Below are 22,270 nucleotides of genomic sequence, written 5' to 3' on the forward strand. Positions count from 1 at the left end.
GGGTAACATCGAATGCAGTCACAACACAATCCACAAATCAGAGTTGAGCCGATTAACACGGTTCAAATGTTTGCTTTAAAATGTGGCGGCCCTTTTTTTTTTAATGATTATTCCTGTTGGAAAAAAAAATGGTGAAATATTTTCTTTCAAGCAGAAGTTGACCTATAAATGTGAAGTGAGGAATTTAGTTTGAGGCAGATGGTAAATGACTGTTTCACCACAAGTATCCACATTTTCTTTCTTTCCTATCCCCCTTGCTTTGATTCTTTTATTTCAACACACAAACACCCACACTAACAAGGCTGCAGAAGCTGCTAGGCGAGAGCTAATCCATGCTGACAGGACACAGTGACACCCTTGGCATTTCAGGGTAGGCCTGCCGTTTCTAGGATCCCCAAGGGTGCCTGGTCAGGCTCTGGCAGACAGATAAATCTCTATGGGAGTGGATGGCTGAGGGCTGCGGGGAGAGGACAATGAAGAATGCTGTTTAGCTCTCATTTTTGGCCAAGGGACAGAGGGACTGTGAGAGGAAGACATCCACTTATGTGCTCCAGTTAGACATGCAATTAGAAAGCAGCCAGACATTTCTAGCTTCTAGCTTTACCTGCTGCAAGCGTTTCTCATAACTATTGGACATGAACACAACCCTTTTAAAATGTTCATCTAGTTTTGTGTCTCATCAGCTCAAGATTACTTTAAAAGACACTGACATGAATAGCTCAGTTGAAAGTTTGGTGTAACGGTTGCTTCTGCTTAACTCTGGACCACTGAGGTTTTATACTGTGACAAGTGAGCTAAGGCCTAACATGCTTGCAATGTCAATTCAAGTAAAGATAAGATGTCATAATCCTTTCTGACCACAAAGAGAGGAAATTTGGGTTTTACATCAGCACATGGACAGGAATAAGCACACATAAGAAAGTTTATGAATAAATAATTGTAACTATATAAAATAAGAATAGATTAAGTTGAAACTATACAAGTTCATGTTTGAGGAGCTTGTACTTTACTTTAATATTTTGATTTTATTGATTTTTGATCTACTTTTTACCTTACTGCATATATATATATATATAGTACAAGTAAAAGTACTAATACATGTTTCAGATTTTCTTTCCTTACTGGATTATAAATATTGATGCATCAATGTGTACAGTACTGCAGCTGGTAAAGTTGGTGTTTATATATATATATATAAATAAGAGTTTATTTATATATAAAACACAAACTATTTATAATCCAGTAAGGAAAGAAAATCTGAAATATGTATTAGTACTTTTACTTGTGCTATGCCACTTTAAGTATATTTTGCGGATGACACTTTTGTGCTTTTACTTTAAATAAAGAATTACATTAAGATTTTGAATGCAGTACCTGTAAGAGAGTATTGTACTATTACACAATACTTCCTCCACTACTGCACATAGTACATCCGAGGCTTTGAACCCAAATATTATATTGTATAATATACAATAAACAGATGAAAGTGATGTTTTTATCTTTACTGTCACATCATCCGCGTGGTGTGTGTTTCAGAAATCATGCTAATCTAAGATTTTTTGTGACTATATTTCTACAGATGAAGAAGCGTACCCTCTTTGGATTACCATACATCTGCTGGGTTAACTCTCATTAGACACAGTTTCGTGGTTTAAGGGGCTGTTGCATCTGCAGGCAAACTCTACTGCGTAGGAAGTTTAGCTGTAGAATCTCCACGCTGTATTTGCACTCTTCCAGCACAGGTGAAAGGTCTGGCTAAACCCACTCATTCCGAGATAGTTAAAGAAAAGCTTTTAGGTTATTTATTTCAAAAGCAATCAGAACTTTCATGGATTTGCCTAATAGCTACGGTCTGAAATTAGGTTTTTTTTTGCACATGGATAATTAGCTCCCATTAATCATTGATTTGGTCTTTTGAATGTTAAAATAAAACGTGATACTTGGGTTACAGTTGGACTAAATGTACTTAATTAGTGAACATTTTATGAACAGGACTAATGACTAGATTTTAGCATCAAAAGGATTTTTCTGCTTAATATATTCTGGTTGTAACCTTGATGTGTGGTTGTCTTTTGAACTGCATATAAGCAAATCAGTGTTAACGGTTGCCAACAGTTGTTAAAGCCTTCCAGTATTAGAATCTACATTCTTTATAGCTCACGTGCCTCTTGGTGTTTCACCCTGAAAACAGTAACAGAGAGCAGAAGGAAGCACGATGGAATAGTCAGCCAGTGGGAGGACTTATCTCTGAGCTCCGCATTAATCAAGTCCGACTGATTCAGCTCTAATCTTTATCATAAATTATATACTGTAAATTCATCATTATGTAATTGTCATCATGAAGATTATGAGGGATAGTCTAGTGTTTCATCAACATGATAGGTTTAAACCCTTTATAGATCTGCCATGTCTTATCTGTCTGAAGGATGTCATTGTGTTTTATATCATAGAGCAGTAGTGACATAGAGCTGGTTACAGTTAGGTAACATATTCAGACTGACATATTCTATAGAGGTGTTTGTGGGAGGATTTCTTACCTCTAGGCAAGAACTATAATGAAATTTGAGCCAAATGGACTGTAATGAGTCCCAATATGCGTTCACTCCTTAAACTGTAATGAAGGAAAGTATGATGTGCTGAGACAGTTTCGACACAGGACAAACATTTTCTGACTTCACTAAACTTTATTGGCCATGAATTGATCGCGGGTGATAGTGTGTCCTTCGAACGGTGAAGGTAGCTGAAACTGTGTCCTTGTGGCTCCAGATCTATCTGGCTATAAACAATCACACTTGGCAGCAGCGCCAGTCATCCTCTTCCCTCATCAACCTCCACTGAGTTTGTCCTGTAACCTGTGCCAGCTGTCCAGAGGCAGATCAATGAGAGTTAAGACTTGGCAAGCGTTCTCAGTGTCTCCTCTAAGCTCTGATCAAAGGGGTTTTATCAGGTCCAGATAGAGCAAGGGACTCATCAGTGCTGAGGTAGAGGATGGGGATACTAAGTAACTAACTGCTCCCTTTGTCGGTATCACATGGATATTTACAGCCTCCTGTACTTTACTTTAACTCATAAACACTGCAGGAAATCCTGTAGACACCTGACGCAGACACTGCTGGCCAAATTTGCCTATGTAAGTCAGCATGCCTTGTCTTGCGCTTTGAGTCAGTGTGACCAGAGTCTTTACCTAACCATATAATCAAGTGCTTTGCGTTTTCTAATCATTACCATAAAAGTCAGAGCAGATATTAGGTGGGGAAAGTGCAGGTGTTAATATCAACAGTGGTTATGGTTTGTTCAAGTGCCCCTGTAAGCGCTGACAGTGTGACAGTGAGCCAGCATACACAATACCAGAGCCTTGAAACTCAACAAGCTGAACAGAATCAAGAAATCATTAATTCTTATATTATTTATTATACTTAGTCCTTTTTATATACTACTACTTCTTTGTAGTGCTTTGACATGAGACGTGAAAAAGGGTCTATCATGCTTATATCTATCATTTTGGCTGTGTTAGTGCATATGGCACAACAAGTGTCTCTCTTAACAAATTCAATTTTTTTTAATTCAAATTTTCATTTTTTCTAATAGATCAATAAACACTGTGGACAAAAATGTCCACTTCCAAAAAAATGTGTTTTTTTTCTACGTAAAACTCTTAAACAACTTCAGCCCTGCTCAAAACGACCAAACATTCAATCATTTTGAGGATTTTAACCGTAAAGCCAGTTTGACTACTTGATGTCACAGTTGTTATTTATGAAAACAACAACAACAAAAGAAAAACACAAACAATGAGTTATTTTCCCTTTTTCATAATTGACATCAAGTACTATATTTTCCGGACTATAACATGCGGCTTATACAAAGATGCGCCTTTTCTATTGATTTTTCTTCAGCCGCCACGGGGCGCACTAACAGGAAGTGTAAAAACGAGACAGACAGGGAAAGTCAGTGCAAAGAAGAACACGCTAGTTTTTATTTAGCACATGCAACGCAACACGCACGACGAATTATTAACAGCGAATTATCTTCACACCTTCACCCCCTCATCATGGAAAGCACACGAAGAAGTTCGCATGATGCAGCTTTTAAGTTGAAGGCCATCCAGGAAGGAAATAGAGCTGCTGCACGTAAGCTTGGCATTAATGAATCCATGGTGAGCACTATAAATAAACATTTACAGTCCAAAATGTTTCTGTGTATCCAGTAAATATCTAATTTCTCAACCTGGATATCGGCGGCTTATATAATTTTTAATAAAAATTTTAAAAATGCAGTGGGTGCGGCTTATATTCAGGTGCACTCTATCGTCCGGAAAATACGGTAATCAAACTTGCATTTCAAGGCTTAAAATCTTCAAAATGGTTGGCAGTTTTGACAACAGGGCGCAGAAGCTCAGACAGGCCAAACTCACGACATATTATTTGATTTGTTCTTGATAACATTTACGATGACTGTCTTCTATCCAAGCGTCCCCGTAAACCATACCGTGTGACAGTGAGCCAGCATGCACAATACCAGGACCCTGAAACCGAAGCAGCTTAATGGAATTCAGCCATCATTGATCTTATTATTTACACCTGTGCCATGTCAACATGTCTTGATGAAAAGGGTCCATAATGTGCCCGAGTTGAATAATTATGCAGATTTGCATGCAGCTGGCCGGTGTCCCCAAATCTACCCTGTGTACCGTAACTAGGCTCCTCAGGTCGTCTAACCCTGTTCACTCTTGCATTGCTGGCATTATATTAGCCTGCACTAAATCAAATTCACTGGGAGACTAAGATGTTCATGAATATTAGCCATGAAAGCTACTGTGTCTTCAAGAGTTATGAGACATATGAGATTTTTATGACTACTCGTAGAGGAGTCTTGAATCTAGCAGGTTTTACAGCGCCCAACAGTGTGAGCAATCCAAAGTCACCGTCACACCAATTGCGCTGCTGATTGCTTAATTTAAATGATTAAAACCGGTACGAATTCCTGGCACCTTTTGGCTCCTCTGTCACAAGACGAAGAGGAAGAGATACACTGCCTCAAATCACCCTGAGGCAGGAGAAACAAATTAGATATAATAATTACCTCCAGCGAGGAGGTTATGTTTTTCTGTACTGTTTGTTTGTTTGTTTGTTTGTCTGTCAGCTGGATTGCTGGAAAACTACTAGCCCAATCATGAAGCTTGGAGGAAAGGTGTGAGTTAGGTCAATTGTACCACTAGTGGATTTGTTGCCTATTCTAGTTTAATGTCGCATTCACCCAATAATGGATGTACTGCATTCCCACAAAGTATAACAGAGTTATTCGGCTTCCCTGAACAGAGATCTTAAAATGCACCTAGGCTAATGTGTCTCCATATCTGCTGCAATATTAAATATGCAGGTATGAGTTGTTCCAGTGGTAAACAATCAAACCTGCTTTGAATGAAAGGAGTCGTGTCAACAAAAGGAGTTCCACACAACTAAATCCTACTGTGTTTTAAGTATAAATCAGACATCAGAATTAATCTAAGTTCTTTATTGCTTTGGAAGTCAGTGCAGAGTCTGTGTGCGTGTGTGTAAAGAGACCATGTAAGGAATTGCTAAGGAGTTCTGTGGCCTTTTCATACAGACTGAAGTGATTAACACCATCCTCCCTACTGCCTCTCAAAGCAGCTTCCTCTCTCTCTCTCTCTCTCTCTCTGTCTCTCTCTCTCTGTACTCCAGCCTCTCTGTACTGCCAAGCCAGCGCCTGGCAGGCTTCTCTGCTTGCGGCGCATTAGGATGCAAAGCGCTCCATGTCGAGGGAGAAGGGGAGACTAACAAAAGCGCTTTAGTGTTGCAAAAACAAGCCCATCGGTGCATGCCCGTGAAAAGATCTGTACGTCTGCTCTGACTCCCCCCCCACCCCCCCCGAACTCCCTGCAGCTCTCTCTGCATCACTCCGCCACCCCTCTCCGAAAAAAGAGATGCTCTCAGGAGATCCACATCCATTTCTTGTCGTTCTCATTCCTTCTTTCCTGTATTTTTTCTTTCTTCCCCTCCCTTCCCATGCGGCAGGTCCAAATTGCTTTGCTGGAACAACGATCATCCCAGCCGGAATTGAAGTAAAGGTGGACGACTGCACCATCTGCCGCTGCCACAACGGAGACTGGTGGAAGCCGGCGCAGTGCTTGAGGCGGGAGTGTCTCAACGGCCAGTCGTTGTCATAGAGAGACTCCACCGGGGATGGTGGAAAAGCTCAGGCAAGGCCCTGCCTACTGCACCATTTTGTATGATTGACAGGGCAGGAGCACAATTCCTAAGCAAACCTGAGACAGCATAGTATCGAAGAGATGCTCCCACAAGCTTCACACAAATAAACTTTAAGCCACTGGGAAGAAGACGGAACTTGTCTTATGGCTGTTTCCACTCTCCAATTTTAATCGTCCTATATATTTTCAGAAGTTGACTTGCTTGACTTGCTGCTCTCACACGAAAAAGTTTCTAAGCTCCTTGAACACTTTCCTAACCATTGGCAATGTTGAATTGAAATTATGTTGATTTCTGTACGTATGTCATCTTGCTTGTTGTACCCGTCTGTCACAGTCACGCAGGTGTTGTAAAATTCCAACAGCAGGAAAAAAAAACAAACCGTAAGCACACTTAACAGCGCTTTTTGTTTGTCGTACGAAGACTGACACCGGTGGAAAGCACCGCGAATGCGTGTGCTTGAGTTTCACAACTTCACTCAAAGAGCTTGTTTACAAGATGCACATCACACATAAATGTTTGTGTCTTCATAAGACTTTTTATCGCTATTGCAGGAACTCACCTTTAACACTTTAGATGATGCTACTGTCAATTTTATAAACTGCTATAAACCCCCAGAACACTGAGTTTATTGATCAATATACAATGGTTTTGAATCATGTGTCTATATAGTAGCAGCACAGGCAGGGTAAGTTGGATAATGTCGATTTAGCAGGTGTAAGCCAGCAACTATGAGAAGGATGGATGTACAATTCTGCACCAAAATAACAACTATGGGCAACCCCACTCTGGCTTAATTGCCATCATTGTTTTCTTTCAGAGGTCCATATCCTCCAAAATATTCCCACTAACTAACTGCTTGAACTTGTTATCAAAGCAATTAGCAAGCCAAGAGCAGCCTGCTTTAATTTCCCTTAATCAAAGAGTATTCTTTGATAAATCATCCAGCTGGGTGCTTCGCGCTGCCGCAGCCTGCATGCTGGGCACACTCAACGAGAACCAGCAGACAAAAGGAGGGAATCTGCATACGTCTAAATGCTTTTAAGCAGCATTCACATGCACATTGTCCATGTGAGCGTACACGAGCACGCGGTTCACCCCACAATCTCAGAGCCACAGTGTGTTGATCTGCACCTACCCGAGCACTTAAACCTATAATGCTGTTACATTATACCACTGCTAGGTATTATATTTTCAGGTTGCTCCACGCCTCCACATGTTAGAATAGCTCTTTTAATACGGTGTGGCTATGGCCAAGGCTATACCAGAGACAAGCTGAAGTATTGCACTGATATTTTCCCATACCAGAGTGATCCTCAAGTGGTCCGGTCTAAAAGGAAAAAAAAAGCACCCAACCAGGTCTAAAACACAATATTTTTGAGATGATAAATACGAGTCATTAATTCAAAGGTGAATTCCAGTAAGCTCATGCCATTCATCACTAGAATTTTTTCCATTTCCAGAAAATCCGTTCCCGTTAACCTTTTAGACCCTATTCCTGGGCGGTGATGGATGGTCTGCTTAATAGCAGCTCCCAGCACTCTGTAATGAGACAGAAATGAACATAGGATAAAGATCAATGACTAAAGAGGTAGATTACCTTAAAAGGCACTAAAACTCATTTTTTTGGGGGGGAAAAAAATCTCATATTCCACAAAGTAATGCAGCGGGCATTAGTGTTAAGTTGCGGCACGTGGGTGATGGAGGAATCACAGAATTGAAAGAGCGTGGGTGGAGTTCAATCTTAGGTGCAACAATGGAGTTTGGGTCATTTTCATCATTAAGCTACAGTGATTTAGTATCTTTCAGTGTGAAAAGACAGACCTCATCTATCTGGCTTGAGGTCTGCAGACTCATAAAGCAAAACTGACATCTATGGTTTATCAATTACAGACTCAGTGCTCCAGACATTTTAGGATTAATAAAATGAGTGTCATTCATCCTAATTACTTTAAATGCCAAATAATTATTCAGCCCGAACATGACTCCAAAAAAAAAAAATATATTGGAATTACTTCACGCAGACAGAGAGAGACTTGAGAGTGTGTCAGTTGACAGGGCTCAGAGGCATTGCTGCCACCACCGATGCCTTATTGCTGCTGTTCCAGATAAGATTCACAAAGCATGGCCTTTTTGATTCTTTGTTCACGCTGCTTGGTGCAGTGATTTAACGATATAGACAAAATTAGTTTGTTGTTTTACCCTCCCACATTCCAACAAGGTGAATTAGTAGGAGTACAAGGAACAACGATCAAAGCTGTAAAAAATAACACAAATACAGTGTTGATAGAAGTAAATGCAGAAGCAGCAAAAGTGGAGGATATACTTTAAGTATCGAGACAACTTCTGACAATGTGACATTGCAACTCATTGTAGTGCATTGTAGTACAATTTCCTTCCATGCTTCTGAAGGGCAGTGCATTTGTTAAACTATACTGGGGTGCCACGGCTGCCATCATCATCTAGATGTGAATGTAGGAGTGTGAACGGTGAAGTTTTTGTCAACAGAACCCTCCAAAATAAGATCCTAAGAGCTGAGTTGTAATCCAAAGCTGCAGGTGGGAAGCAAAGGGGGGGAAAAAAAGAAGAGAGATATGAAAGACGAGAGACATGAAATCAAACAAGTTATGTATTCAGAGCAGGTAGCACACAGTTAAAGAAAACCATGGATTTTATTTTTTACCTTTTCAAATGAGATGCAGGCATGCAGCAGGACTGGTGCTGGTGCATACGTTGCTCTGTAAGTATGTTGACTCCTTCAACAAATTACTTTTAGGATAAGTTTGAATCCATGTCAGTTAACATACAGTAGCTTCAATGAATGTAGCGTCACATTTTTAGAGAAACAGAGAAAGACAGAGAGAAAATTCTCTAAAAATGTGAAGCTGCACATTTCCATGGACAGTTCAGATGAATCTGTCTTTATTTTCTGTCAAGAAGACAACTCAAGAACTGTCTATTCAAGTGACCTCATCTGTCCTTCTACCATCCAAACTGCAGGCTTGTACATGGGCGTTTTGTAATGGTATACCACTCGCTCTTTCCATGAGACACCGATTTACTGTAGCTGGAAATTATGAAAGATTGTTTTTTTGTTTTTTTCACCCTGATTTTTTTGCAACAAAACTGTTACATGAAGTGTGCCTGAAAACCAACACAGAGAACTATCTGGGATACGAAGAGAGAAACACTGTTATTATACAATCAATTGTATTAGTTTTTGGGGCACCAAGGGTCTGTTCATGACGGACTCAAATTTGGGATCATTTCTAAATCAAAATTTGAAAGTTACGTTTGAAAATTAAGAGCATCTTTGATTGTATATGACTACATGCTCGCAAAGGTTCACCCTAAGCTGTACAAGAAACAAATTTGAAAAAGTTTAACAACCCTTGGTGTTACCAATATTATTCATATGTAAATATGTTCAAACGTATAATGTGTATTCTGAAATCTGAGGTGGAGTAAAAGAAAAAAAAAGAAAATAAGAATTAAGAAAATGTGTATCATTCATCAAGACAAAACCTATTTTGTTAAATAGACTTGAAAAGAAGTGTTAATCGCCGAGTTTGAGTGTGTCTTTTTGTTTTTGTTTTTCCCCACTGGGAATTGCTGACATTTCTGGACATAAGATTGCTCAAGATGGCATGAAAACTCACCATTAACAGCCGCTGAAAAGATGCGGAATCCGTTTCTGCGAAAAGCACAGCTGTCCTTGGCGCCTCGATGTATGGCTGGGTGCAGCATGTGACGTGAAATTCAATTGAACCCTTGGGGATGCTGCAGGACGACTCCTCCTTGAATTTAGCCACGTTTTCTTTCTTATGTTCTTACGCTGTACAAGAAACAACAAACAACACACGGTCTGAATATTTACAGCTGACTCAGGATGCAGCAAAAAAACTCCAGGTAACCTTTTTATAAGCATTTCAGAACAAAAGTACAACACTCCCAGCTCGAGGCTGTGTGAGAGAAAACAAGATACCAGTGCTTAATGGTTTTGTAATGCTCAGTGAGTTCAAGGGCATTACTCAAAGGTTCATTCCTCCATTCTATTTCATTACAAGTCAGTCTGCGCTTCTATCTCGCCCGCACTACTAATTGCCTTCTCCCACCTCCTGCAGTGGACAAGAAAAGGGAAGCAATTTTATGCAGCACATAGCAATCAATAGCAATTAGGTGCATCCCTGACTAATCCCATTGAAAATGGCATCTTGGGAGATGGCCAGCAGAAGACCTCTTAAAGCACACATACCTTCAGCCCAGTGTTGGTGATGGGGAACGTACACACAAACACACACAGTGTGGTCACGAAAGGTGGACAGCACTGTGACGGAACAATTAATTGCTTTGTTTTTCCCGCTCTACACTTTTATATCTATATTGACTCTCCATTGATCTTTTTTTTTTGGGAACCGCTCTCTCCGTTTGTATCGAACAGGCATTTCAATTAGATAATTATCTTTTCCTGGTAAAACCATGCAGATTATGGAATGCAATTCCACTCACTCATTGCATATTGCAGCTGACAACAGACTGCCAACAAAACCCCAAATGAATTCGATATATATGTGCAGCATACAACGTCAAATTGTGTATATGTCAGCTGAGGGGGAGGTTGGTGATGTGCCAGCAGTGATTCCAGTATTGTACTGTAGTGTCGTGGTGAAGAGGGAGCAATTTGCCAGTATATCTACTTTCCAACCTTCACCTATGGCTGAAAGCATTGTGTAATGACTGAAAGAATCAGAGCAAGCAGCTGAAATCAGTTTCCTGAACAGGGTGGCTGTGCTCACCTTGAGAAATGGAGTGAGCCTGGATATCTGTATGGAGCTCGGAGCAAAGTTGCTGCTCCTTCGCATTCAAAAGGAGTCAATTAATGAGGGTTGGGGCATCTGATAAGGATGCCTCCTTGACACCCCACTGTGGAGTCCAGGCAGGTCCACCTGGGAGGAGAACCGGGGGCGGACCCAGAACATGCTGGGGGTATTATATAGCCCATCCGGCCATAGAAAGCTTCGCAATTTTCCTGGAAGAGGTGGAGGGCGAGGCAAGGTCGAGAAGAGGTCTGGGGTACCTTACTTAGCTTGCAGCTACAGGAACCTAGACACAGAAAAGCAGTAGAAAATGTATGGATGATGTCCTCTAGCCTGCAGCTCCACCATCGCTCAATAGCATAGAAATGATCAGACTTATACAATATTGCATTTACCTTTAAATCAATACAGCTCCTTTGGGGGTAATTGTGTTTGGTATCCACTGATGGTTTGAGGCAAATAACGTTCAGTCTCCAACCGAGCACTGGTCTATGCTGTACAGTATTTGACAGAGACATTATCACACTCCTAGTCCCAAAAATAAAGAAATAACAAATCAGGCAGATAACCAGTTTAATTTTGGATCTGAAGAGCCACATTATTGTTTTATTCTGGTTTATAATTCATGACCATTTAATCACCTCATATTTAAAAACACTTCATGATCATGCTCAAGGACAAAGATATCTCACAATCATTGCACAATCATTATTGAATTCATGAAAATTTGTTTAGACCAGTGTTTGAGGTTCCGGCACGGGGAGGAGGCGAAAGGCTGCGATGCAGTTGATGATCCACGTGGAGGGAGCTGACCACACCTTACCTCGCCTCACTACCGCTGGCTTGTGAGGGCCCTGGTGGTCAAAGATGATGTACTGGGTGCAGAGGGCCTGGTCGGAGCCTGGCAGTGCATGGTAGGCGGCGGCATTCAGGGTTTGCGTCACGTCGCTGTCAGGCTTGGGCTGCCGGCTCAGGAGTTGACCTCCTCCCTCCCGGAGCAACCTGATGAGCTCGTCTTTGGAGGGCCCCTTGAAGGAGCCAAGGAGGAAGAAGAAACAGCCATCGAAGAGCGGTGGGAGCTATGAAAAAATGAGGAAATATTTAAAAAAGTATCTGAGCATTAGTGAGACCTGTTATTTGTTATGTTCTTCCATTACAACATGTTAGTGAGTCGGTGCCAGCGGCAGGGAAAACCTTCCTTGTGAGAAAAGTCTCCCCTTTTTTTATGACTAAGTTAAACACTGAATAATTTCATTGCCTCTCTTATTACCGAGTATTTGTGTGGATACTTCTTTGCGGAAGAGCCAGAAGACATTTTCGTCAGCCAAAGCGCTGCTTTAAACAACAATGCTAAGTGCTTCAGAATTAGGCCACTGGAGACTAAACTATTCACAGCATCAATGATCTCAACTGTTTTTGCGGTGTACAGTGGCTCTCTTAAGAGTTTCTTGTAGGAATATGCTCTGACTGCACTTTTGCTTATGTACGCTAATGTGTGTACTTTATACATCATTACTATTGAGTATCATGTTTTTCTCTAGAATGGACATTTGTTTCTGTACCTGAAAAAATAGAAGAAACCATTACTTAAAACTACTCTACTGCTTATTAGCATGTCCTTTTGTGGGGTGAGTAAACCTCTCAAAGAGCTGATATATTTCAGGGAATAAAACTCACATAGAGACAATGTCAATAAGTATTCACCTCCCTGGGGCTTTCTCATGTTTCATTGTTTGGATGTAATCAGAATTAAAAGTGTCAAACTTGAATTTCATTTCTAGAAATTAATCAAAATTAGGTATAAAAAAAACAACTCTCCAAGTTATTATTTAGCCACCTTTAGCAGGGAGTACACCCTTGAGTGTGTGTAAATCGGTCTATTTGGCATCCAGGCACTGCCGTGTATGTGTGTGTGTGTGTGTGTGTGTGTTCCCATTCTTCTTTTGGCAAAACAAGCGCCGTCATATTTCATGGCGGCTGGTGAGTTAGCAGCAATTTTCAAGTCCTGCCACAAATTCTCGCTTGGACTGAGGTCACAACTGCGACTCAGGCATAGGAGGACACTGATGTTGTATATAACGGCTTTGTTTGGAGTTGTTGTCTTTCTGGAAAATAAATCCTCTCTCAAATCGGAGCTCTCTGATAGACTGCAGAATTTCCTTTCCCTCCAGGATTTTTGCTGCATTCATTCATTTCACTCCCTAAATCTTCCAGGGCCCCGCTGCAAAGAAGCATCCTGACAGCATGATCCTGATAACATCAGGCTTTGAACAAGAGATGGTGCGTTTCTGCTGATGCATAGTATTTGGATAACATTAAACTACACCTTTTTAAAAAAACACAGCCTTCCTTAACTGGCACTTATCTTTTGGTACTTTTTATAAATATATTTGATTTTTAATTAAAGAATTATATAAATTAATTATATAAATTAATTATATATTCATATTACATAAAATAATACATAATTCTTTAATTAAAGATCAAATTGTTGACCATTCGTCTTCTCTCAATTAGTGTCAAAAACATTTTTAATGGTACTCTGTACTGCTGAACAATAACCATGTGTCACATTCTGGAAAAAAAACTAATTTCTCCCAAGGACACAGGACAATCTATATGCATATATTTCATGTGATGTTTGTTTGTTTGTTTGTTTGTTTGTATGGGTCTCATTTACCAAGCTACATCTGTTGATGCGACTGCGCTGGGGGCCTTCTCCCGCTTCGTGCTCAGTTTCGGGCATCCACTCGCCTGCCTGCAAACATGCGTCCACCCCTGGTATCAAAGTGAGAGACAGGGGGAGGAAAGAATTAAAGCTACAGCTAATTATGTTGACTTGAAAGAGTGTGACAAGACAGTTGCGAAGGGAGGATGACAAAGCTCATTTCTGTTTTATCACAATGAGCTGAAAGATTCCAAGTACTGGCAAAGCTACAGTTGTTGACAGAGAAAGATGCCCACAGCGTGATGGAGTTAATGATGCAACCCTCGTTTTAAGTATCTCGAGCTTATGCAGAACTCAAGCATCATGTCTTTTCTCTCCATCTCTTGAGGTTTTACAGAGTCAAATTGTGACTGTGTGACAGCCAGCATCCTAGTGTTTTTTGAGTTAGAAAATAATCTTTTGTTCTACATTTTTAAGAAAAGCTTGTGTAAAAGGACAGAAAAGTTTTAGGGAAAAAAAGTAAGGAGGAAAAAAAGTCACATTTTAATGACCCCTCACTGTCACAGATAAAAAAAAAAAAGGTTTCTGGATATGATACAGATCACTGTGCTGCTGTTCTCTGTAAGCGTTATATGACTATCATATGTTGGGGGGTGTATTAAAAAAATATCTGTCAACACACTGAAACTAAATTTGGTTGAAAACACTACAGTTTGCTGGAAAAGAAAAACAGACCTGAACATAAAGCTTGACCCGACAGTTCCACAGACCCAATACACCTCTGAAAAAATATCTACATTTTGTAACACCCACACAATGTTGTCATGCATTTCAGCGTTCCACACAATTGCTTCCAGCTGCAAGATATGAGGGTAGATGTACGTGTGTGTGTGTGTGTGTGTGTGTGTGTGTGTGTGTGTGTGTATATACACACACCTTGTCAGAACACATAACTATGTCATACAACAGCATATTACACGCGTACAGTACATACACAGTCTCCAGAACATGGGGTGGAGTGTAATTACATTTCTTCACCCCCCCCCCTTTAATTACAGCTTTCAATTATGGGGATCCTGCCAGAGACTTGGGAAGAAAAGAGGGGAGATACTGAGGTTAGCTCCGGACGATGGCGCTTAGTGCTGAGGAGTCATTAGCATATTCGCTAATTATGTTCACAAAAACTGAATGCAGAAAACATCTCATCTTCTTCCTTCCTGAGTCAGTGAATGAGCGAACAGCCAGATGAACCCACTTAACCATGAGACCAACTGTGATCTCATTATGATGACTGGAGAGACGGGGTACAATCGTTCATTCTTTATGGACAATTAGTATGCTAAAAATCCACCACTGTCATAATAATACATTTTTAAAAAAGTATTCAGGTGTGCGCAAATGACACAGCAGCACAACACTGGCCCTCATTTAAATCCCGGGTTCAATTCCCTGGTAGTGATGCCTCCGGCAGGACTGTGTGTCCAACAGAGGCAGCTGCCCGAGCAAAGCTTTTCACTGGCAGCTGCAAAGAAGCACTCGTGCATCGGGAGGAAGCACATGGGTGCGCACACACCATCCTTAGTAGCAGTGACAAGAACCAACATGCTGGGAAATTGGCCAATTCATTCATTCAATTGGGAAATAATGGGAAGAGAGGAAGAATAAACATACCCGTATAAAGGAATAGTTTAACATTTTGGGAAAAGATTGAAATGAGTCAAGACTTCCAGAATCGGAAATCGAGGCCTGTTAGGAGGGAGCAAGTTTTCAGATATGACACTGAAGGTGCCAAAGAGAATGTGTTGCATTGAAGCGTGATAACAACAAAGAGGTAAGCTCGGGCTAGGCATGGATGACGGTGATGGCACACCAAGGCAGGTGACACAGAGAACTCAGCTGCTTGTGTGTGCGCGCACACACACACACACACACACACACACACACACACACACAAAGGACAGAGACTAAGATGCCACAGAGATTGTCATGAGGGAGACAAGCTGTGTCAAGTGCTCAGCCTGCGTGGCGAAAAGAGGAGGGGAGGGGCTGGCTATAGTCCAAACACGCACAAAATCGTATATACAGTGGCACAACCACATATCTAAAACACACACACCTAGAAACAAGTGCACATGCCGTTTCACACACACATATGCAGTGGAGAGATGCTACTGATACTGATAATACTAGTCAAGGGCACACCAAGGTGGCAGAAAACTCTTTGACAGCGAGTCTCTTTTTACCTCCCCTAAAGCAGCCTTCCTCTGAATATCAGCTTGTTGACTTGGTTGAAGGATGCCGGGAAAGACTGGCTGAGAATAGCTAAATTTTTTTGCAAAGTATTCATCTTTGTGCAAGTCTAACAGGAAAAGAGACTTAGCCATCACTTTCATCACTCGTTATTGGAAACCCTTGAGACACACTGATACTAAGATTCTTTCCCAGAGTCGCCCACTTGCTCTTTTTGGCTGTCAGACATGTAAGCAGATGTGAACACAGACACACACACACAAAGACAGCAGCAGCAAACAATTTACCTTAAAATTGTCGGATGCAAAAGGTTTTTTTTTTTTTTTTGTTTTAAAATCATGTTTCTCTGGACGCTCCATGTGTTGTAGAAAATAAAAAATAGAGTTCAGATGCCAAAGTGACAAACTGCATATTAGCCCATACAATTCCATCGTAACCTTTCCTGAGACAGAGACGGCAGGTGAAATGTTCTTTGGGATACAGAGAAGAGCACAAAGCTTGTGCAGCACAATCCATTTGTTCTGCACTGTGGTTCCAAGAGTCCAATATTTACCTCCTAGATTTTTCACTTGTCCTACACTATGCCAAGAGTCACCTTACTGCAGCAAACATAACTTCTAATGCAGATAGAAATGTTCCAAACCTTGCAGGTTGCACACAAACACAATAACACAGCACAATAAAGATAGATGACTTATGAAACTTTTGCAAATGTACAATGGTTATCAAGTTGCTCAACAATGTTTGGGTTCTTACAAAAGAGGTACTGAATTAAAACCCTCAACACATGCAACATCATAAGGTTATGGTCAGACTTTCTAACCTGCAGTTGCCAGGCAACCAGCAGAGGCTCTCCTCCCAGAAAATAAATAGTCCACCACATGGCCGCACATAAAAACGGTGAATTGTTGTTTTTGCACTTTGGTTTTTTGTACGGACAAAATAAACAAGCATGTGAATTAGTGGGCTGTTTAAGTAGACATCGTTTATCTTCAGACACAGCCAGGCTGCCTGTTGCCAGTCTTTATGCTAAGCTATGCTAACCAGCTGCTGGCAGTAGCTCTAGAACAGGCGGACAGATCGATCCTCTCATCCAACTCTGGACAAAGCAAACAGGTGTATTTCACAAAATGTCAAACTATTCACTTTAAGGCAATAAATAACAGAGGGGATTTAATGAAGCACTTTAGACTGACATCCGTGCTCTTTTGCCTAATAAACAAGGTGTTATAAATAACCGAAGCAGCTTGAAACCATTGAAAATGACAGTCAGTCTGACTATGTGAAAATGCTTGACAATAAGCTAAAGGAGTTAAAGTAAGCAAGACTTTTATCCGCAGTCAAGATGTCACTCAGTCTAAATATATTCTATTCACAAATGTTCCTTGTGTTATCCTGAGCTGAAATGATTGTTAAAGCCGTCTAGACTGAATTAATGACTGTCAGAAATAAAAAAGGAGCGGAGTGAATTAATATCCAAATCCAATTCATGGTCATGGTGACCTCTCTGTTCTAAAATCTAGGGGACATTGAGGTAAAATTGGATCTATAGTAAAATTATTTAGATTTACACGACATGAAGTGCATGGGTTTTCTTTTACATCCGCAGCTGATGCAGCTACTAGTCATGCTTAGGGTACACAATCAGGACATTTTGGATAGATCCGCTTCAGTGTCCCTACAGAAGGAAGTAACCCAGGTTCTAACCCCAAGATTGTTTAGGGTTAGGGGTTAGACATGACATCCTAAGACAGCATCCGCAGAGAGCTACTCCAGCCGATGGCTCACTCCATACTCACAGCTGAATTTGACAAGCCAGCAGCCAGCGAGAAGACCCAGAAGGGTGGAGTAGGTGGTGGGCATCTGTCCTTCTGGAAGCACGACATGGCTCACTGGAGGAAAAAGAGAGACAGACAGACACACACACACACAAAAGGCAAATTAAAAAATGATACAAACAAGTTGTGCTACACAGACACAAAGCTGCTACCTCCTGCTTTCCTTCAAGAATGACATGAAAGACCGTCTAGCTGCACGGTGTGTTTATGTTTCTTAGCTTTAGAGTTAAAAGATAATACGTTTGCTCTTTTGTCCACAATATAACTTTAAGTCTTCAAGTCTCGACAATTTGGATAATGTTTTAAAAACTGCATAAGAACAAACATTTGAATTACATTTTTCTCTCAGCCCAGGTTGGATGAGTCATGAACATGACTTCTGTATCTTGAGAGGAAAACTACTTGTTTTGTGACTACTACTGATTCTAGATGCGTTCATGTCTCCTGTTCTGTTGAACATGGACACCCTCAGGTCCTGTGAGCAAGGCCTGCTAGTTATACATGGTTCAAAACTGAAAACTCCTTCCTTGTGTGAAGGAGAAACTACAGCGGCTGTGGAACATGAAAGGGCCCCATTTAGTGCCAGTGTTTAGTTTGTCCATTCTGGGCTCCAGTAGAAACTTCAACACGGTGCAAGACTCATTTTAAGATTTTAAGATAATTAAAAACACCACAATTCTTATTCTCAGATGATTGTACACTCATGAAAACATGGTTAAGCATATTAGATTCCATTTCTGTTTAATTTGTAAATAAAGCTCCCTAAATCTTACATACTTGACCTTTAATATAAAACTATAGAGAAATGTTAAAAATCTATTTTACTTAAAAGTTGATATTGATAGATTACACTGATTTATCAGCCGTAACCCAACTGGAGCAGAGGACTAATATTTATGGTTTTGATTTGTTTAATCTTTAAATATTGTGCATTTCTTGGTCAGTTAAAAATCTTACTTTTGCCTGGGTAAAGTTAAGCCTGCTGCAAACTTGTCACACAGTTCATGGTACCATAAGAAAAAGCCAAGCAGCAGCTTTGTAAAATGCTTGACATGGTTGCATAATTATAGGTTAATTAAAGTTTAGTGTATTAAAGTGTATTGCCTCTTCATTCAACAAGTAAGTGTAGATGACGAGTACAAAATAAACATAATTATATCTCCGGGGCAAAACATTCTTACACTGTGCATTGGCCGTGGATTTGTAGCCTTGAGTTCAACATGTAAATAAATAAATAAAACATTCTTTGAAAGCACCAACGTTTATACCTCGGGTCAAAGGAGGGAGAGTTGTGAAAAACACTTTTGTTTTTCATTAGTGCTTATTCATCACCCAGACAGTACCTCCAAACATTTTATGAGGAATGATTTCAATTACTTTTGCTCTGGTGTTCTCCCAGCCATTACTATGCAACAGTGAAGGAGCTGTTGTATCACAGTGATGTATACAGCTCTAAAAGCACTTGTTAGTTACTGCTGAACCATCATGAGTGATAATGTTCAAGCACCTACTGTTGACTTTTGTAATACAGAGGATCTGTCTGTGGATGGTAGTAAAGTCTGTAAATCTTGGCTCTGTGGGGGAAGGATCATTCAGATAAGAATCCCATCTTCATGGTGGTGAAGCCACTGTATATAAGCTTCATCACAAACACCATGACCAGGGCAAGAGACTACCTCAAGGCTATAGAGCCTCTGAGTGGTTGAGCCAGCAATTTGCCCATCCAATACATCTTTCAGTTGAGCGGGACATCCAAATGACGATTGATTACCTATCAAGAGTGTTTGGCAGTGAACAAACGTCCCAGTCATGGTCGCATTGTACCAGCAATTGTCTGGTAGCTGCTGTTAATTGCAGTGTTGCTGAAAGCCCCAAATTAAAAAGCATTCATATGTGACCGGTACCCTAAAAGGCTTTGTCTGAAACAGCAAAGACATGTAAGCCCCCCTGAGAAGATGTTTCTGCACCCAACAAACACTACCTGAGCCAGAAAAGGTGTCAGCTATCCTGCCTCCCAGGAGCTCTCCCAGTTTGGCCAGTTGATGCTGTTCTGTCTGTGAAAGCCTGCTCGCCAGAAACACCATCATTTCATCCCTCTTCGCACAGTCGCTCATCTGAGAAATGACATAAGAACATAGTTTTGAAATGTCTACTATTAGGTAATCTAGGGTTAATAATTTCAAGACTCTTGAGAAAATAGAAAAAGGTTATACACATCCTCGTGCAGACGTACCGCAGAGAAACTGCCTGAGGGGTCGAGAGATGTATCAGCATATTGAGTTCCTTTTGAGGCTTCTTGGAAAATCTCCAGCATCTCCACACTCACTGCGTAATCTGCAGGCCGCTTTCCATGCAGATTCCTGTGAAGAAGAAAATTCAAGAGAGAAAGTGTGTCAGTGTGTGCACACATTCGTGTATTTATGCCTTTGCAGCGATGCAGACCATCTGGTGACCAAATGGACAGCCAGACATGTTGAAATTGATGAGCATAAACATGACAGCAAACTGACAAAAAAAAGGAAAAACAACTCAATAATTTAATATTATTAACATTACAACATTTTTTCACAACATAAAGACGCAATACATAGAAGCAAGGTGTTGTGTAGTTGCACATATGTTGTATGTTAAGTGATGCAGAGACTTTAAGCCTAGCTTTAATCTGAAACACATTATCTAAAGTCAGGCTTATGTAGGTCGGACTTGTGACTCTGTGTGACACACACTGATATGATGCTGTTGATATGTTATAAATGATATTTTTTCCCTGAAGAACATTTACGGTTAGAATTGATGCAAAATATGCAAAGTCTTGTTTGTTTTTCATTTAGAAAATTTCTATTTACACTTGTTCAATTTGTCTATTTTAATGACAATCATAACAAAACAAAAAGAACACCAATAGAAACCTTCATCTATACAAGCACTGTTTAAAAGCTGAATTACAATGTTGTTGAAATGCTGGAAGTAAGGTGAATAAAATACTTTAAACTGGACCAGATGAATCTGTAAAAGTGTATTTTAAGTAGAGATTCTAAAGATTTATTTCTTGGACAGGTCGAGTTGAGTTCGGGCCCTGACAGCAAAGCCTCCGTCTTCCCGAGGAGCTCAAACAAAAATCCCTACTTTCCCTACTTTGCAGAAATCATGCCTTTCACCACATGGTGTCGAACTGTCAAAGTACTTTAACAATATTCCCCTTTCAAATTGGATCATCTTTTTTCTAGTCTCTTAGCAACTAGCAAGAGACTTCAAATCTTTTAATCCTAAATCTAACCAGTTAATCATTCTAATATTCATAACCAACCTGTTGCTGTCCTGACTGACAGCCTGTGACAAAGTCCAAAGCAAAGTCTTCTCCGACAAGATAATCATTCTGTCGTATCATGTGTTGCATTACAATCCATGCAGGGTATCACTGACCAAGGACAGAAAAGAATCTATATTTGCTCATCTAGAGCTCTGAGAAAAACAATTTGACGATGTCACACCCTGCTTGTTCTGTGAAACGGTGCACCCATGTGTGTCAGTCACTTGTTAGGTCATGTTCATATACACAACACAGACTCGCTGCACGTGAAAAAGACCACATTATTTGTATTGTTATTTAACTGCGATATACAATTAACGCCTAGGACACAAACACACAGAAGCAGCATTTTGCACTCAAAGAGATGAAACTGCGACTACCTCGTGGTTACAAAAGATATATTGAACAAACACATTTAAAGTATGTGTCTTGAAGTTTGAGAGAACTGCCTGAAACGAGAGGTCACCTTGAGGAAAGAGGAAGAGGAGAAAAGAATGAAGAAAAGCACGAGGAGGAGAGGAGACTGAGAGAAGAACCAAGCCCAGCAGGTCGTCTCTAAAAGATTAGGCGTCAGCAAAGATAACACCTGGGGGACAATTAATAGGTCCACTGGTCCATAAAATATTTCATTTGGATTCATACCCCCCAACCCCATACACGCACACACACACGCACACACAAATACAAACAAACATAAAATGTCCCTGACACTTCTACATATGCGCGCACACACACACGGGTTTATGCAGCTGCACGTGAAACGAATATATAAAGGAAAATTATAAAGCGTGGAAAATCGTGCAGGAGGTGAAGTCACTGACTCTCACACAAGCCTCTGTTTAAGCACAGTAGTGGGAGGAAGGCGGTGGTGGTTCTAGAGGATAACCAATGTAACTCTGAAACTTCTAACTGGGAGGAGGAGATACAAATATTAAGTTCATACACCATCTCACTTCCTTTTTACAGAACAACATTAGAGTATATTAACCAAACTATAACAAAAACAAACAACAGCTTATTGTTGGTCTGTAGCATTTAAACACTTTCTATTTAATCTAAATGTATTTAGCTCTGAAAACTATCAAACTTGCTCAAAGAGTACCACGTGCTATGAGTTCGTGGGGTCAGTTTAAAATTTAAACCACAGCTGACAGAGCTTT

General features: G+C 40.5%; 2 protein-coding genes across 5 annotated transcripts in view; one reads left to right on the plus strand and one right to left on the minus strand.

Moving 5' to 3' along the window:
* vwc2l (von Willebrand factor C domain containing 2 like) overlaps positions 1-8,802 on the plus strand; it is a 27,587-nt gene extending 18,785 nt beyond the window's left edge. For all 4 annotated transcript variants that reach the window (XM_019255456.2, XM_019255458.2, XM_010743282.3 and 1 more), the window contains one exon: positions 6,036-8,802. In XM_019255456.2, coding sequence (XP_019111001.2) covers positions 6,036-6,187 — 152 coding nt within the window. In that variant the 3' untranslated portion in view covers positions 6,188-8,802. The remainder of the gene's footprint in view (positions 1-6,035) is intronic.
* The window catches only part of bard1 (BRCA1 associated RING domain 1), a 24,247-nt gene continuing 10,401 nt past the window's right edge, over positions 8,425-22,270 (minus strand). The window contains exons 7-15 of the mRNA XM_027291045.1: positions 20,034-20,160; positions 19,782-19,914; positions 17,762-17,854; positions 13,725-13,822; positions 11,440-12,123; positions 11,024-11,330; positions 9,887-10,062; positions 8,911-8,965; positions 8,425-8,779 (exon numbers count right to left, since the gene is read on the minus strand). Coding sequence (XP_027146846.1) covers positions 11,776-12,123; positions 13,725-13,822; positions 17,762-17,854; positions 19,782-19,914; positions 20,034-20,160 — 799 coding nt within the window. The 3' untranslated portion in view covers positions 8,425-8,779; positions 8,911-8,965; positions 9,887-10,062; positions 11,024-11,330; positions 11,440-11,775. The remainder of the gene's footprint in view (positions 8,780-8,910; positions 8,966-9,886; positions 10,063-11,023; positions 11,331-11,439; positions 12,124-13,724; positions 13,823-17,761; positions 17,855-19,781; positions 19,915-20,033; positions 20,161-22,270) is intronic.

This window comes from Larimichthys crocea, chromosome XVIII, assembly GCF_000972845.2.
Source record: "Larimichthys crocea isolate SSNF chromosome XVIII, L_crocea_2.0, whole genome shotgun sequence".
Lineage (NCBI taxonomy): Eukaryota > Metazoa > Chordata > Actinopteri > Sciaenidae > Larimichthys > Larimichthys crocea.